A 24,777-nucleotide genomic window follows, 5' to 3' on the forward strand; every position below is an offset into this window, starting at 1 on the left:
GTATAGACGAATTTTGTTTGAACCAACTTGATTGAGGAGATCCAAATACGATTATTCAAAACAGTTTCGTTTATGAGCAACTCCAATTTTAAAAAAGATAGATCAATATCCAATTCCACTTATGAAATAGCTTGATTGGACCAAGCTAATCGGTCACTATTGACTTTCGTTTGCATTTAGCTCGACCTTTGAAGTTTGGACTTGATATGAAACTGACCTTTAGGTTTTGTATTTTATCCCATACGAGTCTAAATAATAGAGATTTATTTAACTTAAAATTATATTTTTGTCGGAATGAAATTTCATGTTTTAAGGTGCTTAGTCAAACAAAATATATTTGGTTGTGATTTTAACAATGTAAAAATTAATATCAAATAAGTCTTTGTATTTGAAACATGTAGGGAGAAAATTAAATTTAAATTGAAAGTTTGATTCCTAGTTTGATAAAAATTAAAATTTAATCCATATGATTGGACAAGAATTAAAATATTTTGAATCAGTCTTTAAATATATACAATTTATAAGAATTTTATCAAACACAAAATACTATTTACCAAATTTTAATAAACTATATAAACTAAATTCTAATTTTTATAACTATAGATAATAAAATTTTGTCCACAACACAAAATTAAAATAATCAAAACCTTAACAAAAATAAAATAAAAATTAAGATGTCCAAGATTTCAACCACTCCTTTTGGTCTATTTAAATTTTTTTTTGAATATATAAAAGATGTTGTTGATCCATTTTTTAAGTAACTCTTTTTTTTCTTTAAGAAAATCGAAATTCTCATATTAAATCATAAATTTGTTTCTTGTGTTTTTGGATGAAATTAAAGCTTAGTCCTTAGATATTAAATGATAAGATTTAATCCTATAATTTAATAAAATCTCATAAATAGTTTTTTTATTCCATAAAATACTCTTTAACAATAACTAAAATTCCACAAAACATTAGTTCATCCATTTTTCACAACACACAAAATTACTTTTCCTCGAAAAGAAATAAAATTTATTTCAATCAGGTTAAATTTCAAATTTAATATATATTTAGAAAGAAAAGATTAAATTATGTATTATTATGGGGTTGCAAAATGGAGGAGTGTAGTTGTGGAGTAGGGAATAATTATATATGGTCCAATGAGAAGTCAGTATCCGGAGTCGACCAGAACAAGAACGTCAACACCGTGGGACGATTAAAGGACACGTGGCAGTTGAAGCAAAAAAGCGATTGAGTAAGACTTTAAAAAAAAATTAAATTAAAATTAAAAAGAAAAAGGAAAATCCCATCCATCTCCTTTCCTTCTTCAAAACCGTGTGGCTTCTACCTATATATCTTCTCACACGTGTCAACTTTATATCTGTCCATTTTTTCCCCTTTTTATCCCTCCCCTTCTCTTCCTCTCCCCTTTCATTCTCTCTCTTTTCTCCCCCCCCCCCCGCCCTTCCTCCGCCATGGACGACGCTTCCTCCGACAACGACTTCACATCCACCAGTTCCGGTTTCTCCTCTATACTCAGCACCGAAGATTTCCGAAGCTCCTCTAGTTCCGGCGACGTCTCCGTCACCAGCACTAGTTCCGGTGAGATTCCGCCTCTAATTGTAGCCGAGGCTGCTGTGGAAACAAGGTCCGTAGACCTAACCACACCGGTATCAGAACCACCGAGACGGAAGTGTATCGGGAGGAATAATAGAGCCGGACTACACTGGGGACATACTTCCGTTATCGGACGGCGGAGAGAGATGGAAGATGCAATCGCTGTTAAACCTGGATTTATGTCTTCTAGATGCGATCACGTTGGAGGTTGTACGGCTCCAGGTTCTAGAACCTCCGGAGAGATCTCGCCAGTCCATTTCTTCGCCGTGTACGACGGTCACGGCGGCTCTCAGGTTCCGTACTTCCCTCTTAAATTTCTCTATTGCTTTGTTCTGAATTTGTGCATTATTTGAAATTAGGGCTAATTTTTTGGTTTGACCTGTTGATGAAATTACAAGCATTAACGAGAAAGAGCTAGAAGAGAACTCTAATTACAAGCATTGCGTATTACTATTATTACCTTTTTTTTTTTAATTTTATTTTAGAAACTAATAATTGCCTTTTCCACTAAGGAACGACACATGTCACTCCATGAGTGGTCCCCATTCGAAAGAATTTTGGAGGTTCCCATTTTAGTATAAGGACACGTGTCATTATTTACTTTTTTTTTCTTCTTCTTCCTTTTTTCCATTCAATCAGTTTCGAGGTTAGGTATGGGAAAAAAACGCTCTATTATGACGTCATAATGCATTTTCTTGATGACGATTAAACATGCTCTTAGTGTTAATAAATTGTAAAAACTATTTTCAAATATTATAATTGTTGTAATTAAGTAAAATTTTGAAAAATGTATGAGGTTTGAAAAGGGTTTAAATCGAGTTACTGGAGATATTGGTTTGATGGATTGTGAATTTTTATATTTATTATTATCTGAGGAACTTACACGATTTCCAATTCGCTTTATTACTGGGGTAGTGGTGTGGTTTGTATTATTTTCTTCATTCAGTGAATGGCGCGTTTAATTAGGAGAAAACAAGAAATCCGTTTTTGTAATTTCACGTTTTCATTGCCCTCAAATGGGAGTTTTGTGTCGGCTTTGAGAAGGTTTTTTAATATTAAAATTTGAATTTTGTACTACTCTTTTTGGATTCTATTTAAATTGTAGCGTAAGCTAATAATAATAAAAAAAATCTATTCAATTATCGTTTTAGAAAATATTTTTTATTCCATCAATCGACCGACCACATAGCCAGAAAAAATAAAATAAGAAGACTTTTCAAAATAGTTTGGAAACTACCTCTATATTTTTATAAACATCACGATATTGCTAATATTTTATTGCAAAGATTTAGTTCTATGTATTTAATTCTTTCAAGTTTGAGTTTGGTTTTAATTGGGTCTGAAGTTTATGTTGTTTACTAAATTTTTGTGTTAACGAGACTAATTGATTCGAAAGAAATATAACTAATTAACTTTCCATCTCTATTAAACATTCAGGATGAGTGTACTTAGACAAAAAGGTTAAAATTAAAATGTAAACCTTCAAATCTAAACAAAATTTGAATCAAAACTTAAAAGATTTGTTGAGTACCATTTTGAAATTGAGGACCTGTTATCTCTGTTATGTATTTAATAATGCATGCCCACCCAGATGCCCAAAAAAAGTTTAATTTGGGCAAGGTAGTAGATTAGTGCGGACAATGTTCCCCAATAGCTGCTTTTCCACCCAAGAATCAAGATTTGTGTGATAGATTTTCAGCCATGGTTTATGATCTTTGAATTGATGGAAAGTTGAAAATTTTACATCAAAAGTTTTTTCGAATAATTGAAGTCGCAGTGTAGATTTATATATTTCACACAATGAGTAGTTGTAAAAGTATGCCATTTTGGTTGGTTAGGTTTAACTGGTTTCATTCTTAAATTTGTTAAAGTATGTTGATTTATGATTGGTACTGATTTTCTCCGGCGTGGATTCGTCGGATTTATGATCTTTTCAGATAATCTGACACCCAGCTAACGACTTCGTGGAAACTTTAATATATATAATCTATAGGTGGCCAAATTCTGTTCAGAGAGAATGCATGAAGTGATAGCAGAAGAGTGGGGAAAAGAAGGAATCAACGACCTTGAATGGCAGAAGAGATGGGAAGTTGCCTTCTCTAATGGCTTTCAGAGGACTGATAATGAGGTGGTATCGGAGGCGGTTGCAACCGACATGGTTGGATCTACTGCGGTTGTAGTTGTTCTATCTGGCTGCCAGATTATTGCATCCAACTGCGGTGATTCTCGAGCGGTTCTTTGTCAAAAGAATAAAGCGATTCCATTGACAGTGGATCAAAAGGTCAATAGTTTTCCAAAACTACATTATGATTTTAATTCATGTAGTGTATTGCTAGTACTTGTTTTTAGAGATCATTAAGGGAAAGCATTTTGTTTTATTGATCGTGTTACAGCCTGATAGACAGGATGAACTTATGAGAATTGAAAGAGACGGAGGCAAAGTCATAAACTGGATGGGTGCTAGAGTTCTTGGAGTTCTTGCCATGTCAAGAGCCATAGGTTTCCTCCACCTCTCTCTCTCTCTTAAACTGACTTTGTTAATGTTAACCTTCCTTAATTTCGATTCTTTATTAATCAGAACCATCAGAGAACTTACACGTGTCTATACTTGGATGATTTTTCAATTTTGAAGACTATTCCTATTTCCACTGTGAGTATAGCCATGCAAGCATGGCTTAGTGTCTCACAATTATTTCCATTTCTACTGTTACTGATAATAGAAAAAGTAGGGATGTGAGGGAGATTTCACAGAAATTGGGATCCAGTGATTCTCCAAGGACATATGAGAGTATTGTTATGGAGTCTAGACATTTGTGAACTACTAGGACATAGTGTAAAAAGTTAATAATGTATAAACATGATATTTTTAGTAGTGAGACACTAACTTTTCGAACAAATAAGGATGGAGTACATAACTGAGTTCCCCATCTCTTTTAGGCCAAACATGCATTGATTTTCAGCGTAATATTTATGTATTATCACATAGTTCATACATTTGTAAGTTGGATTTACTCTAAGCTTAACAAATTGACTTTTACATGTATGGATGTGCAGGGGATCGATATCTACGGCCGTGGATAATTCCAATACCAGAAATTAGTTTCACAACGAGGAGTGATGAAGATGAATGTTTGGTTCTGGCAAGCGATGGACTTTGGGACGTAATGACGAATGAAGAGGTTGGACAGGTAGCTTGCCATCTTCTTCGGAGGCTTCGCAGGTCGTCGTCGACAACCGACGACACACCTCCAGCACAGATTGTCGCTAATAATCTCACTGAAATAGCATATGGAAGAAACAGTTCTGATAACATTTCAGTTATCGTCATTGATCTGAAAGCAAGGAAAGCAAACACACCGAGGCAATGACAGAACACTATGTCTGGAAGGCAAGGTTCTAATAGCTCCACCCTGTTCTCTTCCATAACTAATAGATAGCATAATACCATCGTTTCCTTCATTGTTCTCACCACTCTCCATCAAAAAACATGTATAGAGCCCACTAACAAAAATGAAAAATCTGCTTTTGCTTGGTCTCACTCAGAGAATTTGCTCTCTCTCTCTCTAAAACCTTCCTATCAATTTGAATTGATTTTCTTTTCTTTTCTTTCATTAGTAGAGAAGTGTATCTTGGACACAAGTCCAAGAAGATCGTTAAGATAAAGAAAAATATGCTTGGAGTTGACAAGTAGTAGATCTTGACCGTATCCAACATTTATAAAATTCTAGTGTAATAATGCTCTCTATCTGCCCTTAGCCTCTAGATTTTGTAATTTCATTCCCCTTGTCAAGCATAGATAGCAATTTGGACAAATACAATACATTTCCAGACTATACAACATCTCAGCTCTAGTTCGATGAGCACAAGTAGAAAATTTAAGCACAGCTAAAAAACTCTAGATTGTTATGACTGAATTTGGAGGTTAGCAAGATTAAAGAAAGCACCCCTTTGATTTTTGAGTTGTGCATAAGAACCTTGCTCTACCACCTTTCCATCTGCCACAAAAGCAATGGAATCGAGCTTCTTGATGGTGTTTAGTCGGTGGGCTACGACCAAGGTCGTTCTTCCAACCATAATCCGATCCAATGCTTGTTGCACAACTTGCTCTGATTGAACATCCAGAGCACTGGTTGCCTCATCCAGCAACAAAATTGTTGGGTTTCGAATTATGGCTCGAGCTATTGCTATTCTTTGTTTCTGTCCTCCTGAGAGTTGGACCCCTCTTTCTCCGCATTCCGTGCCGTATCCATCTTTCAAAGACCTACAACCACCATCACACAATATAATAAATAGACTTTAATTTGTAACTCCTAATATGCTCTCTATAGTTTTCTTCATAAAATATGGCATGTTCATTTACCTCCCATTCATACAGTTTCTAACATTTCAACAATTTTCAGTGTATCTATGTCTGTTTGTAAAAAGGTTTTTCACTAAGATGTTGGTTTATGAAACTATTGACAGCGAAACGATTCGATACTTTTCAATAATAACTATTTTCAGATGAATTCATATACTAGAATAATCAAGAGAATAGTGCTCTAATTGAAATATATTCCTTTTCTACAATGATTAAGAGATCCATGAAGTTCAAAAGGTAGTTTAGATTCAAGTTATCATTTTTATTAAATCCTATCATTCAAGCTATTACTTATATTGGTTGAGATTCAATTTACGAATTTTAGCATCAAAATCCATCCAAAAAGAAAAAAAGGGGTTGGATTGAGTCCAAGAAAATGAAAGGTGATAATGGTTGAGGAATAAAAACATAATTCAAACAAAAGAGATAGGAAATTCTAAACAATGAAATATGGTCCATAAGCTTGGTTGACAAATAAAAACACATTAGACAGTGCAATATGGTCCATTAAATTTCAATAACGTGTTTCTTTAGCTGTTCTGCTTGAAAAAGTAATTACTAGATTTGTATTCATTTAGTTTCTACTCTTGAAAATATTTGAAGTGTTTGATGAGTTCTTGAATTTTTAATTATGTATCAATAAGAAACTATTGGTTACCTAGAACGCCGACATAGCACAACTTTTTTGAACACTTTAATAATATAGTAAGAACTAATGTTTTTCGATGTAACGGTTAACTTATAAATTGAGAAATCATAAGTAATAATAAGTTTAGTGTTCAAATATAGAAACTAGATGAAAAAGCTTGAAACCTTAGACTCTTTAAATCCGTGTTTACTTTCCGTTTTTAAAAACAAAACAACATAAAACAAAGGAATGAAAGTTAATGTATGACCAAACGATTAACAAAAAGAAAAGAAGACTTACGAGATAAATTCATGGGCATTGGCGGCTCTGGCTGCATCGACAAGCTCATTCTCAGAAGCGTCGAGCTTCCCAAAGAGAATGTTGTCACGTATAGAGCCCGAAAAGATCACGGGATCTTGGCTAACAAGAGCCACATGCTTCCTGTACCATTGCAGATCCATTTCTCTGATATCCACACCATCAACTTTCACTGTTCCCTTTACCACATCATAGAACCTCAGTATTAGTCCGATCACAGTCGATTTTCCGCAGCCACTCTTCCCAACTAGTCCGACGCTCCTCCCCGCCTTCACTTCCAAGCTGAACTGACGCAACACCATGTTATTTGGCCTACTTGGATACCAAAAATCTACTTTCTTCATCTCTATGTTCCCTGTTATCTTTTCCATCTTGCTTCCTCTCCCATCCTATACAAATTCAAACAATATTCAAACAAGTTTAGAGTTATGACAAGGTTGAAAATAAAGTTCTTACATTAACATAGGTGTTTGCTTACCTTAGATGGATCAGAAATAAGTGATTTTCGATCGAGAATCTCGAACACTGAGGCAACGGCTGCTGACCCTTTTGCTAAATCTGTTGTCATGCTACCGGCCTCAGCAATTACCTTGCCAGTGCTTACTAATATGAAGAAAGTTTTGAATACATCCCCTGCAGATATTTCACCTTTCTGCACGAGTGTTCCGCCAAACCAGAAATCCAATGCCCACGACATGAATGTTAGGCACTGAGCAGACCCCATACCAATCCCTGCAAACCATGATTTCTTTACAGCTTCATTTCTCGGTGCCTCTTGTGCTTTGTCGAAGATTTGAAGGACTTTTTCGATGCTGCTGAAGGATGTTACTATTCTATGGTTATACACTGCTTCTACAGCAATTTGTGTGCTTTGATTCTGTGCCTTGGTAAAATTTGTGGAAATGCTCGAGAGGAGGACTTTTCGTGTGTAGAAGCAAAGAATTGTGAGTGGTTGGACGGCTATCATGACGATGGCGAGCTTCCAAGCCACTACTAGACCAAGGATCATCGCTATGGTCACACCTGAAGTGGTTTGGACTAATAGAGAAACTCTGTCTGCTACAAGAGACTTGACCAAGGAAGCCTCGTTGCTCAATCTTGAGCACAATGCTCCACTAGAATTTTGTTCCTTATCAAACCAAGCTGTTTCAAATGTCAAGATCTTCTCGAGTGTCCTCAAGCGAATTCTTTTCGTTAAGTGCTCCCCCATATACGCGAAGTTGTAGTGTTGAACGAGGTTCAAAATGATGGAAACCAACGATAACGAACAGAAAATCATAGAATATGTCCTAATTCGAGCTTGCATTTCATAATGGCTTTGAGCAAAGAAAGCTGATATCATACCTCCAACGGTTAGTGCATATATCGGTTGCACTGCGCCAAATGCTATAGCTGATAAGCTTCCAGTAAGAGCTTGCTTCCATTCCGGTGAGTTCAAAGATAGAAGACGAGTAAAAGAAGGTGGCTTGGGAGATGAAGTTTCCTGAGGGAGGATCTCCATAGGCAGTGGTGATTTTGCAAAGAAAGTCGGGCTCGATCTCGCACTGCTTCTTCCAACTGAAGAGGCACGTATTTCTATATTTTGTTCAACATCATCATAGCTTGAAAGTCGTTGCAATTTTGCTAGTTTTGCATAGTGGCCGTTTTTTCGGTTGATAAGATCATTGTGGGAACCAATTTCAACTATACCACCACCATTTACAACAGCTATTACATCTGCCTTTCTGATTGTTGAGAGCTTATGTGCAACTACCTGATCATTCAATCAAAAAACATAACTCAAACTTGGTGAACTACTTCCATTCTTTTTAATGTTAAATCACAAGTTTGGTTATCAAACTTTAGGATTATATATAATAATTCTCAATTCTTAAGTTTCTAGCATGTCCCTAAACTTCTAAAAATATATCTAACTACTACAAGTTCTTAGCAAGTCTTCTTTAGTTTAAATTTATAGTCTAGTAGACTTGGGTTACGTTAATATTTATACCACAAAAATGCCTAAACTTAACCTCAAAATCACCTCTTAATCGATGAATAGTAAGGTCAATAGTAAGGGCTAGAATGTCAAAGTTCACGTAACCCTGTCAGAAAATTTTTCTAGTACTATAAGAGTATCATATTCCATTTGTTCATACCATAAATCTATCTTCTTACATATTAGTAAAACCCACGTTGATATTAGTGAAATCTATCTTATTTTTAAAAGCATGTTGATGTGACAAACAATAAATAACAGATCCATACTTTCATTATAGTGTAGGGAAATTTCTTCTATTACGCATAACATTGAAAGTTAACCGATGGATTATCAAGACAAGTTGAACGACCAAACTAGTAAGCTAACATTTTTATTTAATGAATGCAATTTAGTAATAGAAAAACATAGCAAAAAGGAAATGAAAGTTTTGAGTTAGCCTCACCAGGGTGGTTCTTCCTAGAGAAGCTTGATCAAGTGCATTTTGAACAAGTGCTTCTGATTCAGAGTCAAGAGCACTAGTAGCTTCATCAAGTAGTAGAATTGCAGGATTCTTAACAATTGCCCTAGCTATGGCGATCCTCTGCTTTTGCCCTCCAGATAATAGTGCCCCTCTTTCCCCAACCTATTTCACAACATAAATCATCCATTTCATTCACCAATTCTCCGCAAAACAACATGAATGGAATAAGTTATAGCATAAGAATGATCTCACAAGTGCCTTTGATTAATGATCCATCTAACATTCTACTTATGTCAAGAATGGTCACATCTATCATAATCTTAACGTGGTGGCCATCCTCATCTCTGATGCAACCTTCATTTTTCTCATTGTTTTTTGTGATTTCTCTATAAATAGTAGGTGAGAAAAATGAAGATTGTGATAGAAATGATTATCGCGTTAAAGTTATAATAGATGACCATCAACGTTATGAACATTAGTGAAGTGAATTATTAATCATAAAGAGTCATCCGCACATTATATTATTTTTTCTTTTAAGAAACCACATAACAATTGAGTTTTTTTTACGTATGACCTTACAAACGTCTTTATGATTGATGACTACGTATGAAATCCAACATTTTGCTCATGTCAAAGTACACTGCATGATCATATCTATCATAATTCTAAAGGTTATGTCATTTCTATTGTGATATTTATTATTCTAAAAAAAAAGAAAGAACTCCATAATAACAAACCTTGGTCTCATAGCCTTCAGGAAGCTGAGTAATGAAATTATGAGCATTAGCAGCCATAGCAGCAACCATAATCTCCTCCATAGAAGCATCAAGCTTCCCAAACAAAATATTCTCCTTAATGGAAGTTCCAAACAAAGCATGGTCTTGACTAACAAGACCCATTTTGGATCTAATCCATTTAAGCTGCAAAGCTTTGATATCAACTCCATCAACCTTCAAAACTCCATCAATGGGGTCGTAGAATCGCTGCAAAAGTGAAATGACGGTGGACTTGCCGCTGCCACTAGGCCCAACGAGAGCTAGTGTTTTGCCGGGATCGAGTTTGAGATTGAAATCCTTGAGGACAAATGAATCAGGGCGGGATGGATATGCAAATGTGATGTGATCAAATTCAATATGGGGTTGGAGATTGTTGAGAATTAGACCCTTTGAGTCTTCACCATCGATCAATGGACTTCGATCAATGGTTTTGAATATTCGTGATGCTGCAATTTTGGCCTCAGTTAAATGCTTCAAATCTGGAAGTGCCACTCCTAGAGACCTACATTACAATTCAATACAACCTTATGTAACGTTCATTCATGCATTAAGAATAACAACAGTTAGTACGTAGTTGACTCAACTTTTCTTTTAAGAATAACAACAAAGAGGTAGGAAACTTTGCTCTCGACCCATTTTGAGAGTTAGAGTTGAGATCATAAATCTCCATTCAAGTTTCAAAGAGTAACAATATACATAAATTTCTCAAAATTATATAAGATTGCTTTCAAACATAATCAGAGAGATTAGTATAGTCTATCACTATTTATTGTTAGATTCTAAAATTTCTCTCCTTTGTAATTTACGGTAATTTCTCGCTCTTTGCTTTAAATGAAAAAACAACTAAAATCTGGTGAAAGTGCACAAGAAAAAGAAGAAAAGTTTAGGACTGAAAAAGATGAGAAGGGAACATTATTTTTCTTTAAATAAAATAAGAAAAAGAGAGAGGAAAAAAAAGGAAAAGGAAAAGTGATTTTTTGAAAGTGATACGATAATCTAATGTTAGTTTTGTTTAAAGTTGTCACATCCATTACCCTTTTTCTAACTTCAACATTAGTACATTCAATTACCAAACATCACTATATATGTTGTTAGAAACTTTATACATATTTTTAAAAATTCTCCAATTTTCAATTTTTTCTTTACCAATTTTTGTTTATGCTTCCACTATTAAACTTAAACTTAGATCTAAATTTATAACATATACATCAATAATTATTTTTTAAAAAGAAAAGTTTTTCGGTGTGATAACTTGATTAGATATATGTATGAGTTGCACAAAGATAAATAAAGCTGCCAACATGAGTTTAGCTCAATTGACACCTATATATATATACCACTTAAGATCATATAAATCTTTGTTTTAGTTTCACGACCATTTGATTTTCAATTTTTAGATTTTGAATTCTAAAATCTTTTAACTTTATCATCTAGTTTTACCAACATTTTCAAAATACAAACTGAATTTTAAAAAACCAAATAAAGCCTAAATCTACACCAAATCAAAACCTAAAACCTAAATTGTGTTGTTTAACCTAAAATTTGATGGACGAACTTTCAAAAACTGGTAAGAAAGAGAGTGATAAAGCAAAGTTAAAAGATGTAAACTCGTTAGAAAGGGAGAGTAGACATACAAGCCAGCCAAAATGAAGGAGATACCAGCTGCATAGATTCTGCCACCACTTTCTCCTTTATACATAACCAATCTGCTACCGTACCAAGCAATCAAACCCCATATTGCAAAAGCAAGTCCTGAGCTTCCCACTGCCAATCCTTTTGCTATTCCTTGCTTTATTCCAACTCTTGTTGTTCTCTCCAGAATCCTTTTGTAATTCTCTATTACTCTCTTCTCTGCTGTGAAAGCATATATTGTCTTTATTGAGCTTAGTGCTTGTTCTACTATGCCATTTGCTTTCCCATACTCTTTACGTCTCTTGTTTGTTACATGGACTAAGTATTTCCCATATGTTACTCCTGGGATTACTAGCAGTAACATGGTTGGAAATGCTACTAAGGCTAATCTCCATGAAAAGTATGCCGAAAATCCAAGCCCCGATAAGAAGACGGATGAGTTCATTATAAATAATGGGACCTAAAACAATGTGATAACAACGTTCTAATATTAAATCATTATCATAAAGTTCAGTATATGTTTGGAATGAATTTCTTTTAATATAAACATCATCGGCGTGTGAAAAATATATGATAAAGTTATCGAAAAGTAGCTAAAGTTATTTAGTGTATAATAGCTTAAGAGCTATGCTTTTGTATTGGTAATTTTGGATTGACTTTCTAAATATGTTAAGAAATCGACAATTAAAGATAGATAGAAAATATGAAATACTAGATAATCGACACATAGATGTATTGCAGTTATTTGTTAGCTACGTCCATAGGTAGAGAGAGAGTTAGCAACAATTTTATTAGAGAGAAAATTTCATATGATGGAGTTAGAGGCGTCGATAGGGTTAAATAATTTAATACAGTACACTCCTCTGCACCCTAGAGTCAAAATGTGAGAAAAAAAATCAATTCATGTTATCAAGGTGTATAAATAAATTATATCTATTGTCAATATAAATCGACAGGAGTTGCACAATCTAAGATGTAAGATCGATCTCTTCGCAATCTTTCCAATGTGAATCGTCCTCAACACACTCTTTTAGATGAAGATTTGATATACATTTTTAAGGATTATGGTCTCTGATATACATCCATAGTTCAAGTAACAATGAGAGAGATGAGAAATGACCAATTGAAGAAAAATCAAAGTCTCGGTACCTTTTCACTAAGAACTTCTTGTAAGAGAGAAGTGTCTTTGGAAATACTATTAACCACATCTGCAGTTGTTGCTTCTTGTGAATCAAAAAACCCTACTTCTTGTCTCAAAACTGCTTCCAAATATTTGTGTCTAATCTTCAATACCTGTCTCTCACTAGTTTTACTCCAACAGTACCCTTCTGTAAAATCAATCATTATTATTATTGTCTTTTTAGAATGTAGATTCTTCAAATTCAAATCTAAGAGTGTGATCGACACCAAAGATTTAAATGGTTTAATTACTAACAGTATATTAGTGAGAGGGAACCTCATGTTTTGGGTCATTCGAAAAGTTAAATGAGTGAAAAGAAGAGTTTTGAAAGTATATAGTTACCCATGAAAGCGAGCACCATTACAACTAATCCCAAGTAAACAAAGTACAAGCTGCACTGTTAGAGATCAAAAGAGAAGAAACAACAAAACAGAAGTATAAGAATTAGGAAAAAGGTTAAGTAATTATGATTATGATTCAAAAGGGTGTATATATATATATATATATTACCTTGTTGACATTATCCATGAAATTTTGTTGAATATGACCATTCCCCAAACTATTCATAAGACTGCTAGCAAAAACCAGTAAACAATTTGTGGACATTCCATCTCCAATTGCTCCAATTGTACCCAAAAACATTAGCAAAATATCAACCCAATCAGCATATCTAAAAATCACTCCAAATGATGATGATGATGATGAAGAAGAAGAACCCATAGTCATCTCTTCCTTTTCATTTCTTGAACCCATTTTTTTTCTCTGCAAATTCCACCTTCTAATTCAATGGTGGAGATCAATGAAACACATAATAATACATTATATATGTGTTTGTGTGTATATATAGATTGAATTTTCTATACTTGTAAATGAGCATGAGCTTTATGTGGGGTTTTGTTTTTTTCTTTCAAAGTTTATGCCTTTTTTTCAATAATAATATTTTAATGGATGATTTTTGGTGGGGTTTGTTTAATTAGTTAATAATCAATACAACTTTTTAGTACACATTTCTTGGATTAAACAAATTAAGATGAGTAGTAGTGGCCAATTGTCCAATAATAATACTGACCACTTTTTGTTCTCTTTCTAACTTTATACCTAGCTTTCGATTTCATTTTCATGCAATGTCGAAATCTGTTCTTCTTGATCGGATCACAATTTCTTTTTTGAACTTTATCGACTTTGAAAAAAATAGTAGCACCTTCATTTATCTTATAAGAAGATAGAACGAGGTCCCTTCATACGTATTATTTTTCTTTATTTTTTTCCTGCAATATATAATAACGGCTTGATAATTCCAAAGAAAACCGCTTTCAAGATGATATATAAAAAGTTTAAATGACACTCTATGATTCATTTAGCTCAAATTAAAACATGTTGGTAACATTTGCTAGTGGTTGGGTGCATACCCAACAAATTTTAGATTTCAATATAATGATTGATTTTGTGGACATGAATCTAATTCCTTTTCACAATCTAATTCTCCATTTCATAAACATTGTAAATTTCTTGCCTTCATTTTTCTATTTTCTAATTAAGAAAAAAAAGAAAAAATTTACAGAGAAAGATTAAACTAGAGAGTTAAATTAAGAGCTTAGTAGAAAGAAATTAAATGTATCATTTAGAAAACTAAAAATGAAAACATTTTTGGGTTTTTAAAAAACAATATGCTTATTTTCTCTACTAATTTGTTTTAAATTTTTACCTTCCTTTAAAACTCACACTATTCTAAGCTAAATTTTAAAAACCAAACTAAGATTTTTCTTTTCAAATTTGGCACCATTTTTTAGAAACGTTTTTAAAGAGTAGGTGATAAAAGCAAACAACTAAGCTTAATTTTACATCTAAAGAAAATCTAAAGCTTAATTTTCTAAAAGCAAAATATAAATACAAAACAATTATCAAATTGGATCCAACGTGTTATAACAAAAAAAACAAAAAAAAGGTCAAACTTTATATAATTAAAAATATCTTTTGCAAAAGAAAAAATAATATAGTTGAAAAGAAAACTATATGATGAAATGAAAATTACAAAAAGATCACATTAATTCGTACCGAATCAATCTCTCTGCAAGATCACAATGGACAGAGAATTAAAGTTTGCACAATTCAATAATTTTTAGGTTAAATATTGAATTTAAACAATATGATTTTTGAGTAAAATCAGTGGTAAGGAATAGAATAAATTGATTAGAGAACATATAAAAGGAAAAGAATAAGAACAAAATTAAGAATAATTCGTTCACAAAGCAATCCATGTCTCTATATGTCTAAACGTCATTGATTTAAAATTTAAATAATTACATTATTGATTAAGTCTCGATCGATCGATCTCTTTTTGTCTGGTGCTTGCGTGGTCCTTTCCTCTTTCTTTAGAGTCTAGAGTTAGAGTTAAATTTTAAAGTTTGGTATAACTTTTGATTGAGTAATTTTTTAAAATTAAAAGTAAAGTATTTTTTAAATAAATGTTGATTACATAATGGTATTATAAAATACTTTTGATTTCTTTAATATAGCCATTTGTTTTTCCTTTAATGTAATGGAAAATGATTATATATATATATATTTGTCCCAATCAAATCAACTCTTTGTCCCATGATGGTAATAATAATAATAATGTCTTCTTTTGTGGGACTTGGGAAAATATTGATCCAACCCTACTTTATTATTCAAAAGTAAAAATTATGGTTGTAACTTTTTTTAAAAAAAAGTCCTAAAAACAAAATTTGTGTCCATGATCTAGAAATTTGAGATTGTTCTCATATGAAATTTGTTAGAAGTGTGATATATAAATTCTTCAATTCTAAAAGTAAACGGTATCGTTGTTATGTCTTTTAAAATTCTTTTAATTGTGCACGTGTATTATAACTAGCTCATCGTTAATGACCTGTGTAAATAATTGTGTTAAATTTCTTCTACATGCTTTAAGTTTTTCATTATATAACCACTTAATATGTATGAGTTGGATTAGATCAACGACATAAGTGTTTTTTAATTTTCTACTTAGAGATATTTAAGTATGAGAATTTGAATCTGTGCTAGAGAAAATTTATTTGTTTTAATTCTTAACTAAAAAAAGAGTTATATACAATAATAGTTTTGTTCATGAATAATTTAGTGGGTGGAAAGGGCAATTTGTTGTTGTTGTTGTAGTAGGGTTAGGCTTTATTAGGGCAACTTTGGATGGTTACACAACTTTTTAAGTAGTGGGTTTATTATTATATATTACTCACATTTTTTGATTTATTATATTACCCTTTCCCCATACACACAATTAATCATCAAATCTCCAAATTACACACTAATATTAATTCTTTTCTCACTTCATCTCATTACTTAATTTTGAATATTGGGTTCTAACCTAATCCTCTCATTATCTTTCTTCTTTTTCTTTCAAAACTCTTTGCAAATGTATTTAATTAATTAATACACAAACCCCTTAATTAATGGTCTTCGTCTTTCTAGAATCCTTTATATTTAATATATGTGTGTGTATATAATACAACTCACTTTGTTTTATAATAATAATATACACTACATATACAATTATAAATAAAAGTGTGTTGAAAATTTGAAAATAAAGTCACTTTTTGATGTATTAATTTAATTTAAGTTCATTTATTTATTTTGGTAAAAAAAAAATGGAAGAGATTATATTATTCCCTAACATAATTATCCCATTATTAAAATGTCCCTTTAGCTCGTGTGATCTTATAAGTTTTTATTCTAATTCATTGTATTTTGATACTAAACATTACACATTTATCATGTGTCTTAACTCTATATGGAATATATGGAGAATCTTATACCCTAATTATAATGTTCCCATGGTTTCCACTAAGATTTGCACCACATTTAATTAATGGTTATATTAATTATATTTATATATATATCCTTTAAACTATGAACTAATAGGGTTTTAGTTAGTTTTGAAAAGTTTCATTTTTAACAACGACCTTTGAGATGACATTTGGAACGTCAAGGTTAGTTCTTATAATTAGTTTGTATTTGGTGTGCATAAATTTATACTAATGTAAGTACGAGATAGTAAACATAGTAACACATAGTGGTTTTAATAATCCATTAACATGGTGGGTTATGATAGTTGAAAACAACACTAGTTATTATAATTATAATTGAAGACCCAAATTAAACACCGAATGAGTAGTTCACTTCTTCCACTTAATCGGAGTTAGATGTCTAAACAATCTCTTTGTCGTTAAGTTTGTAGACATAAAACCTTTATATATTAACACCTTGATGGAAAAATCAATATATATATAGAGAGAGATTTTCTTGTACATCTTTTCAATCCCACAACTCCAATTTTTTGTTCTTTCATTTGTTGTGATTTCTTTTGCAGATTGTAACCTTCAAATTCATTTTTCTTATATATATGTTTAGATTTCTTCAAATTAGTATTGATTAAATTCTTCATAAATTAAACAACCAAAAACAGATTTTATTAAAAAGAAATATGAATGCAAAAGTTGAGATCAAAGTGAGGAAGATTTGACTGGTAATGGTTTATTGATGTGTGTGTTTTTGTTCTTTCTTTTAATTGTTATGCTTTTGAGGCAGAGATCCATTTCCCACTCAATTTGGCTTTTAATTTTTCTTTCTTTCTTTATTCTTAAATTGTCACAAATTTAATATCCCTTTAGGATTTTCTATCACTTTTCCTTAATGCTCTATTGCTTCTTCTTTTCTTTTACCCCTCATATGGTTAATCTTATATCCATTTTAATCTAATTATTATTACTTCATTCATTCAATTATATCTTTATTCATATATTTTTTTTATTATTTAAATATAACTAAACTCGATTAATAAGTAAATATTTCAATCAAACTTTATATGATTGTATTATTTGTTACGTTCATGGCAAAATCCAAACAAGCTAAAAGTAGGGATAAGGACTTACTTTGAATATTGTCTATGAACTATTATTTATAGTGGTCAGGTGGAATTAAGAACGCAAATCCAATGGAAGGATTAGGGTATATGCAAATTTAGGTAGTTTAAAGGAGCTTGGATTATAGCCGATGAGAAGCAAACCTTCAAGGATGGAAGATGGCCCAACTTGTCTGGTCCTCGACCTCGACTTTTTCTAATTCTTTTCTTCCCTCAACAATATTGAGTTATATTTCTTACCACCTTTATACATGTTTAATTTAACATCTTATAAGAACTATTAATAATAAATCCATAAAGTCATATTGTTTTGAAACACTTTTAAAAACAAAAATTGAAATAATAAAGAATTTAGGTTTGAAACATATATATAAAGTTATAAGATATTATTATTGAAAATTTCCCCACTTAGTAATTTATATTGCATCATCATTAATTAAAGTAATAAAAAGGATATTTTTTTGGGTAAAAAATGTTATCACAACAAATAGAAAATAGAGTAGAAGACCGAATCCTCGAAGTGGGTCTCTAATTAACTACTTTTGTTATATATTATACTTATTAAATTTTCCAATTATGGAAATTCTAAGTGTGATCCAATCCCATCAACTTTCCAACAAATCTTTTTATTTCTTTATTTTCGAGAAAAAGATATTATCAAACTTTATTGGTTCCCTTAAAAATGTTTTTAAAACTTTTTTAAAAAGTTTAAAATTAAAAAAAAAAAAAATCTACCATTGGTTTTCTTTATAAAACGGTTATAATTTTGTTTCAAGCATATTCCTAAACTATTGAAAAAGCTCGTAAGTAACCTTTAATTTTAAAAAAATTTAAAAATATTCTTATTTGTCAAAATTTTACTTCAATTCTCTCGTCAATTAAAATCAAAATCAAAATTTTAAAATAATATCACGTCCACCCAGAATTCTAAAATAATTTTTTAAAGTAAAACAAACTAAAATAATAACTAATTAAATAAAAATAAATTAGACTATTAACACGTTGGAAGAAAAAAAACAAATTAAAAAAAAAAAAAGTTAAAAATAGGCCTTCAAACTTAGAAATAATTTTTAAAAATGTCTTAGAAGCACTAACGGTTTTAGGAATTAAATAGTTTAACGAAGTTTGATGTTAATAGTATAGATTGTTATTAGTCAAATATATTTTTTTATTTGACTAATTATTGTTAGGAAAATATTTATTATTTTGAAATTTTGTGACATTCGGTGGAATTTTACCTTTTAATTTTGGATTTTTTATGTTAAGTGTTAAGAAATTTGGTGTAAAATTGGATGAACAAAATTATTTTCAAGCTTTTTTTAATAACTTAAAGGTATTTATGAAACTTTTTAATAGTTCATGAGTATCTTTTAAACAAACCGTTTTCTATTCAAAATTAATAACAACAAAAAATTTTAGTTACAATTTTTAGACTACGATGGACTACTATTCATAGATTTATTGTTTGGAATCAATATATACAAATAGTAGTATATTTTGATCTATTACGGTTTATTACTAATAAACTTTATATTTTGATTCTTTTTTTATATTATAATATGTATTTTGTGAAAGAGTTGTTAGTTGAGTGGAAAAAAAGTTCCTTTAAGAAAAAGTAATATATTTTGGAATGAAATATTATTCTATTGATTCTCAATATTATATATTTTTAAGAAAAATTGTTTTTCTTAGTTTCAAATGGGAAGAGGTGAAGCATTTTAGTCCATAAATTTTGAAAATGTATATTTTAATCTCTAAAATTTAAAGAATAATTACGATTAGTTTCTACGTTTTTAAAATATATCTTGTTAGTCTTTAAATTTTTAAAAATAGATTTTAGAAAAAGATTATTGTAAATGATAAAATTGTTGAAAATATTCAATATATAACAAAATTTTAAATTTTACCAATAAAATGTCTATCATTGTCCATCAGTATCCATCTATAATAGATCTGAATTTTCATTATATTTTTTATTTTTCTATATTTGAAAATGCTTCAAAAGCCCACAATATAATATTTTAATTATATATCTATCATTTAAAATTAGAATTAGGAGAATAGTTTTGAAGAATTATCTTTTCTATTTACAATTAATTTATAATTTTAAATAACATATAATTATTTCTTAAAAGAAAACCAAAAAATACTCTATGATAATATTCTTAAAAACTCTAAGAATCGAGATTAAGACACATTTTGAACCGTCAAAAGACCGTCACATACTAAGAACAATGATTAGGTTAAGTCTCCTTGGAAACGTAAAACTCAACCCAACATCTAAGTATCTTCCTTCCTATTAATTTGATAATTTGATGACTAAAAAGTCACAATTTCTAAGACAAATATACAAATTTTGAGGACAAAAATGTAATTTACCCAAATATGGGTTGGGCTAAACCTTGTGTACCATGAGGCCCAAGCCCATGAGCTGTGGAAGTATGTTGTCAATTTGATCCAATCCTAACCTTTCCCATTTCATATTTTTTGGAAAATGTGAAGTTAATGAGAAGAAAATGGTTCTTTTCTTAAAAATATAATTTATAAACAAAACAAGTATTTTAAATTTATTTTAGTAAAACATTATTTCTTTTTGTCAAATTAAAATTTGTCTCCTAAAAAATGTATTCACCTTAGGCAATTATAAATTATTTAATTAAGATTTTATGTCCATATTTAAATAATGGAATTTTGGTGGTGTCCGTACATTTTTGTTTTCCTTCCACTAGTCTTTTGAGCATAGATTTTAAGGGATTTTTTAAATTATTTTTAATTAATAATTTACAAAATGAAATAGTTTCTATTAACAAAAGTGAATAAATATTATGTATAAAAAATATTATTATAAAACAAAAGAAAAGTAAAGTAAAAAGTGGAAGCCAAATTTTTTTAATGGATAGTAATTTTCTTATTTTGTTAATTTGGAAAGGGGAGCATATCTTGTCCTATTATATTTAGTGCAAAATTGACCCAACTTTATTATGTGTGTGTGTATATATATATTTTTTTGTTTTGTGTTTTCAACTTTTCTTTTGTATAAATGTTTGTTGTTATATGAAAGAAAATGTTATTATAACAATATGAAAGAAAGGATGAATATTGGGAGAAATCTTTTAGAGGAAAAAACAAATTCACACCTAATTTGATGACCTCATCTTTCAAATGTTAAATTCACACTTTCTTATACTATACAATTACACATTTTGACTAACAATAATAATCAATTGTTGATGTGTGAATCTAGCTAAGCAAGATTAGGTTGGATTGGTTGTGATTTCAAGGGTCAGACCCACGTACCTATTACGACATACCCTAGAAGTGTTGTTGAGAAGGAGAAGAAGATAGTGAATACTTATCGAGTTGATATGAGTATCTCTTTTCATGACTGTAATTGATTGAACATACAATATTGGTACTCACGTAGGTGTACAATATCTAACTAAGACCTACATTACAATGAACTTATCTGAAAGCATTGGGCACAGTACCAACATGAATACAATATCTTATCATACTAATAACAACTTCAAATACAAAGCTTTCAAATTATTATTATTCTTTTTAACAAAAAGAAAAAGAAATAAAATTGATAATACTTGCATACAACCAGATCAATTCTTGTGAATTTTCTATGGAGATTCCTATTCTAATCTCGACAAAATTAAATGAAAATTTTTAGACGATGGTAGATGCAATTCTTTAGCCTTGTCCAACGTTGCCGATATCTCTAGCTTCTCTAAATATTTTAAAAGTTTCGAAGACAAAAATATACCTAAAACTTCAAAGATTAAAATATTTTAGTACTTTGTGATTTCACTAAACAAGAGAACTAGTATTACACATGCATGCATCAACTAGTCTTTCACAAGACCTACCATATTACATTTGATTGCTAAGGAAACTTAAAGGGACGTTATCAAATCCTAGATACATGATTCGAAGTCATTTGAACAAACGATGGGTGGAGATTAAAACAATAATTTTGTATATTAAGGGAGTTTCAGCCATTTTTGTGGCTAAAAGTTTCTAGTTTTTGCAGCATTCTTGAGGGCTCCAGCAGAAACAGAAGAAGCTGGATTAATGGCCTTCCTAATTTTGAACACATTCCAAGCAGTATTTGCACAATGGCCTGCTGTTGCAAGAACATCCCCAGTTGCTTCCCCTGCACTTTCACCAAATTTGTTTGACACCATTCTTGTTGTCGCCTGTGTTGTTGCCAAAAGTGCTTGCTTTTCTGCTGCTTCTGCTGCATCCATTATCTTGTCTGCAATTTATCCCCAGCTTTCCATGAGATTTTTTTTTTTTTTTTTTTTTGATGCACTAGTGATGAACGATCCGTTCTTAAAAATCAATGAAAACTAACATTTGGCTTAACTGTCGGATACTTGATATCGCATTAAAGATGTTTCATTCCCATCGTAAAATGATTGTAGTCTTGTTCTGATGTCAATGTTTATCACGACTTTCATTTCTTTTTCTCACCACTTTTTGGAAATTGGGAGGCCACCAGTTAAGCTGAAATGGTGAGAAAAGAACGAAAATCTTGATAAATATTGAGGTTGGGATAAGGCTACAATCCTTTTGCAATGGATGAGATGTGCTTAACCAAGTATATATCAACTGGTTAACTGTTTTATGATTGCATCTAATTCATGTCAATGTCTATCACGATTTTCATTTGTTCCTCACCACTTTGCTAATTGGGAGGCATCCCACGAGGCTGTTTGGCGAAGTTATGAGAAAATAATAAAAAAGTTTTAGGACACTGGGATAGGGCTATGTTCTTTTCGCAGTAGATGAAACCTTGCTAACATGATGTGAAGTATTAGGCAATGGAGTGTTTAAAGAAGTAAGCAAAAGGTTAGTTTTTATTGGTTTTCTAAGAGCGGTTCATTCATCATTAGTATGTTTGGGTAATGTTCGTTTGTACAAGGAAAAAAAATCATTTGCATCTTTGGAGAAGAGTGGGGAAAGCTCAAAAGTACTTACTGACTGCATCTAATGATGCCAACAGCACTTGCCCTGGAACCATGGCAAAGAAGGCTCTTCCTGCTTGGGATTTCATCACAGGACCCATCACTGATCCGGAAGCTACTCCAACCATGTCTAGCATCGATTTACTCAGCTTCTCTGTCATCTTCGTCATTTTTCTTACACTAAATCATTCGTTAAGAACAAGTCAATCCCATGCCTACTTGATAACATGAGAGTTTCTCGTAACTTGTGATGACAATATAAAAATTCACTGATTTTTCCTTTTTCTTTTATAGCAGAAGAAATTACAAAACAAATACCGAAGTAGTGAGAGCCAAATTTTCTTATGTTGCTGCCAAAATTTGAAAATTTTTCCAACTAATTATTAAGCTTAACTAATGTACTTTGACTCAATAGAGGCCATGATATAACAGTTGTACATAAAAACTTTTAAAACGAAAAACAGCAAATTGATCAAATTCCCAACATGTCTTCTCTAAATTTGTTGGAAGAATAAAATTAAAGTTGTGAAAGCTAATCATGCAAAAATACTAAAACCAAACAATTCAACACAATCACGTTAATCGTTAAAATAGGAATTGAGTAAGCCTGTAATTTGAGATGTGGAACACTATCTTAAGAGAAGACGTATCTCTTGCACAACTCCCTACAAGAATGAGCTATTTCACGAATTTCTATCGACTTGTATACTCACAAAATGCACTTTTGGAATCAAGGTTTTTTAAAACAAAAACCTCTATTTACTTGATAACAATTTAACAATGACGACGATGCTTACCGTTTTAAGCTTTGGTTGATTGAAGTTTTGTTGTTTTTGGTGGCACTAGGAGAACTTACTGATCTTTCTACACTTGCAACTGGAGGAGGACTATTAAGAATCATTTCACCTCCTTTGTTCACCTGATAATTTGATGAACTTCTCTTAGCAGAACAAACAATCTGGATTTGTTTTACTTCAAAAAAAAATGAAGTAATGAACTGTTTGAAATGAGTTTGTTCATTGTTAACAATACCTGATTGGCATAACTATTACTGCACTTGAAAATCCCCTGCACAATCTGCCCAGTTCCTTCAGCAATTGCCTTAGCCAAAATGTTATTATAATCATCAATCTTCGGCGCATACTCCTTCCAATTAATCATGCTCTTATTATTCGCATTACACAACGACGATGACGACGAAGAGAAGCAAGAATTGTCCTTCAAAAACGAGTCCAGCCAGTTCAAACTGCTGCTATTTTGCTCCAAAAATGTCACTCCATAGCTTAAAGGATCACCATCTCTCATTGGCAATGAAAACAGATAGTTCAATGAGTTAAGTTTCACTACAGGTTCATCTTTAGTTAGAGGCCATTGAAGATCGTCGCCAACTTTTACAATTGTTGCGAGAGAAACTTCGTTTTCCAAGATTCTTTCGAGTTTAAACTCTCCATTGGCAAGTTCTAGAGCTTCTCCTCCATCCATTAAATGAACTCTACATCCTTGTATCTGTAAAAGTATTTCTTGTTTGAGCTGTTCGGGGTCGGGGTTTCTCCGAGGAGATTGAATGGAGTTAGAGGGCTTCATGGAGGCTTGAGATTTGGAGGAGCGAAAGTTGAAACACCCCATTATGGTTAAAATTGGAGAAGGAAGTGTTTTGTTTTTCTTATAGTGGAATTTTGTGTTCTTTACTTGTGATTATATGATTGATGAAGGAATCTAAAAGACAAGTGAAATTTAAAGATTGGTTCTTGAAGAAGTTATTGTGTAAAATGATTCTTTTGGTGTAACTTTATTCTATTCTTCATGAAGCATTTTTGCACTAAAAGAAAGTGAGTCTTTGGTGGAGAATAATGAGAGTTTTAAAGGCTTTTTATAAAAAAAATCGCTGCCTTTGATCACTTTATGAGAAAATCTTATGAGATAGGAATAGAATTAGAATTTTAAGAAACAAA

At 31.5% G+C, this 24,777-nt stretch overlaps 3 protein-coding genes across 4 annotated transcripts; 1 reads left to right on the top strand and 2 right to left on the bottom strand.

Moving 5' to 3' along the window:
- The first annotated feature begins 1,416 nt into the window (after positions 1–1,416).
- Positions 1,417–5,321, top strand: LOC101220173 (probable protein phosphatase 2C 6). The gene is made up of 4 exons (XM_004135621.3): positions 1,417–1,892; positions 3,593–3,880; positions 3,993–4,098; positions 4,654–5,321. The coding sequence occupies exons 1-4, from the start codon at positions 1,458–1,460 to the stop codon at positions 4,965–4,967; spliced, it is 1,143 nt and encodes a 380-aa protein (XP_004135669.1). The 5' UTR covers positions 1,417–1,457; the 3' UTR covers positions 4,968–5,321.
- A 30-nt stretch (positions 5,322–5,351) lies between these two features.
- On the bottom strand, positions 5,352–13,749 carry LOC101214695 (putative ABC transporter B family member 8). Its single transcript, XM_011661650.2, has 9 exons — positions 13,445–13,749; positions 13,277–13,331; positions 12,904–13,082; positions 11,757–12,214; positions 10,084–10,624; positions 9,329–9,508; positions 7,384–8,658; positions 6,888–7,294; positions 5,352–5,860 (listed from the first exon to the last, which is right to left on the bottom strand). The coding sequence occupies exons 1-9, from the start codon at positions 13,685–13,687 to the stop codon at positions 5,503–5,505; spliced, it is 3,696 nt and encodes a 1,231-aa protein (XP_011659952.1). The 5' UTR covers positions 13,688–13,749; the 3' UTR covers positions 5,352–5,502.
- A 7,869-nt stretch (positions 13,750–21,618) lies between these two features.
- Positions 21,619–24,525, bottom strand: LOC101220646 (senescence/dehydration-associated protein At4g35985, chloroplastic). 2 transcript variants are annotated; one of them, XM_004135623.3, is made up of 4 exons: positions 23,858–24,514; positions 23,623–23,744; positions 22,839–23,005; positions 21,619–22,113 (listed from the first exon to the last, which is right to left on the bottom strand). In XM_004135623.3, exons 1-4 carry the CDS (start codon positions 24,449–24,451, stop codon positions 21,866–21,868), a joined length of 1,131 nt encoding a protein of 376 aa, XP_004135671.1. In that variant the 5' UTR covers positions 24,452–24,514; the 3' UTR covers positions 21,619–21,865. The 2 variants fall into 2 exon arrangements, with proteins under 2 accessions (XP_004135671.1, XP_031744067.1); XM_031888207.1 differs by lacking the exon at positions 21,619–22,113 and adding an exon at positions 22,141–22,364 and having other exon boundaries at positions 23,858–24,525.
- Between the last annotated feature and the right edge of the window lie 252 nt (positions 24,526–24,777).

This window comes from Cucumis sativus, chromosome 1 (assembly GCF_000004075.3).
Source record: "Cucumis sativus cultivar 9930 chromosome 1, Cucumber_9930_V3, whole genome shotgun sequence".
In the NCBI taxonomy this organism is placed as follows: Eukaryota; Viridiplantae; Streptophyta; class Magnoliopsida; order Cucurbitales; family Cucurbitaceae; genus Cucumis; species Cucumis sativus.

Excerpts from the sequence above, each read along its gene's own strand:
- LOC101220173 (XM_004135621.3), top strand. The coding sequence starts at position 1,458 with ATGGACGACGCTTCCTCCGACAACGACTTCACATCCACCAGTTCCGGT. Across the intron at positions 1,893-3,592 it reads ACGGTCACGGCGGCTCTCAG|GTGGCCAAATTCTGTTCAGA; the intron begins GTTCCGTACTTC and ends TATAATCTATAG. Across the intron at positions 4,099-4,653 it reads TGCCATGTCAAGAGCCATAG|GGGATCGATATCTACGGCCG; the intron begins GTTTCCTCCACC and ends ATGGATGTGCAG.
- LOC101214695 (XM_011661650.2), bottom strand. The coding sequence starts at position 13,687 with ATGGGTTCAAGAAATGAAAAGGAAGAGATGACTATGGGTTCTTCTTCT. Across the intron at positions 13,083-13,276 it reads AATGGTGCTCGCTTTCATGG|AAGGGTACTGTTGGAGTAAA; the intron begins GTAACTATATAC and ends TTGATTTTACAG. Across the intron at positions 9,509-10,083 it reads CTGAAGGCTATGAGACCAAG|GTTGGGGAAAGAGGGGCACT; the intron begins GTTTGTTATTAT and ends GTTGTGAAATAG.
- LOC101220646 (XM_004135623.3), bottom strand. The coding sequence starts at position 24,451 with ATGGGGTGTTTCAACTTTCGCTCCTCCAAATCTCAAGCCTCCATGAAG. Across the intron at positions 23,745-23,857 it reads GTAATAGTTATGCCAATCAG|GTGAACAAAGGAGGTGAAAT; the intron begins GTATTGTTAACA and ends TCAAATTATCAG. Across the intron at positions 22,114-22,838 it reads GGCATCATTAGATGCAGTCA|ACAAGATAATGGATGCAGCA; the intron begins GTAAGTACTTTT and ends GATAAATTGCAG.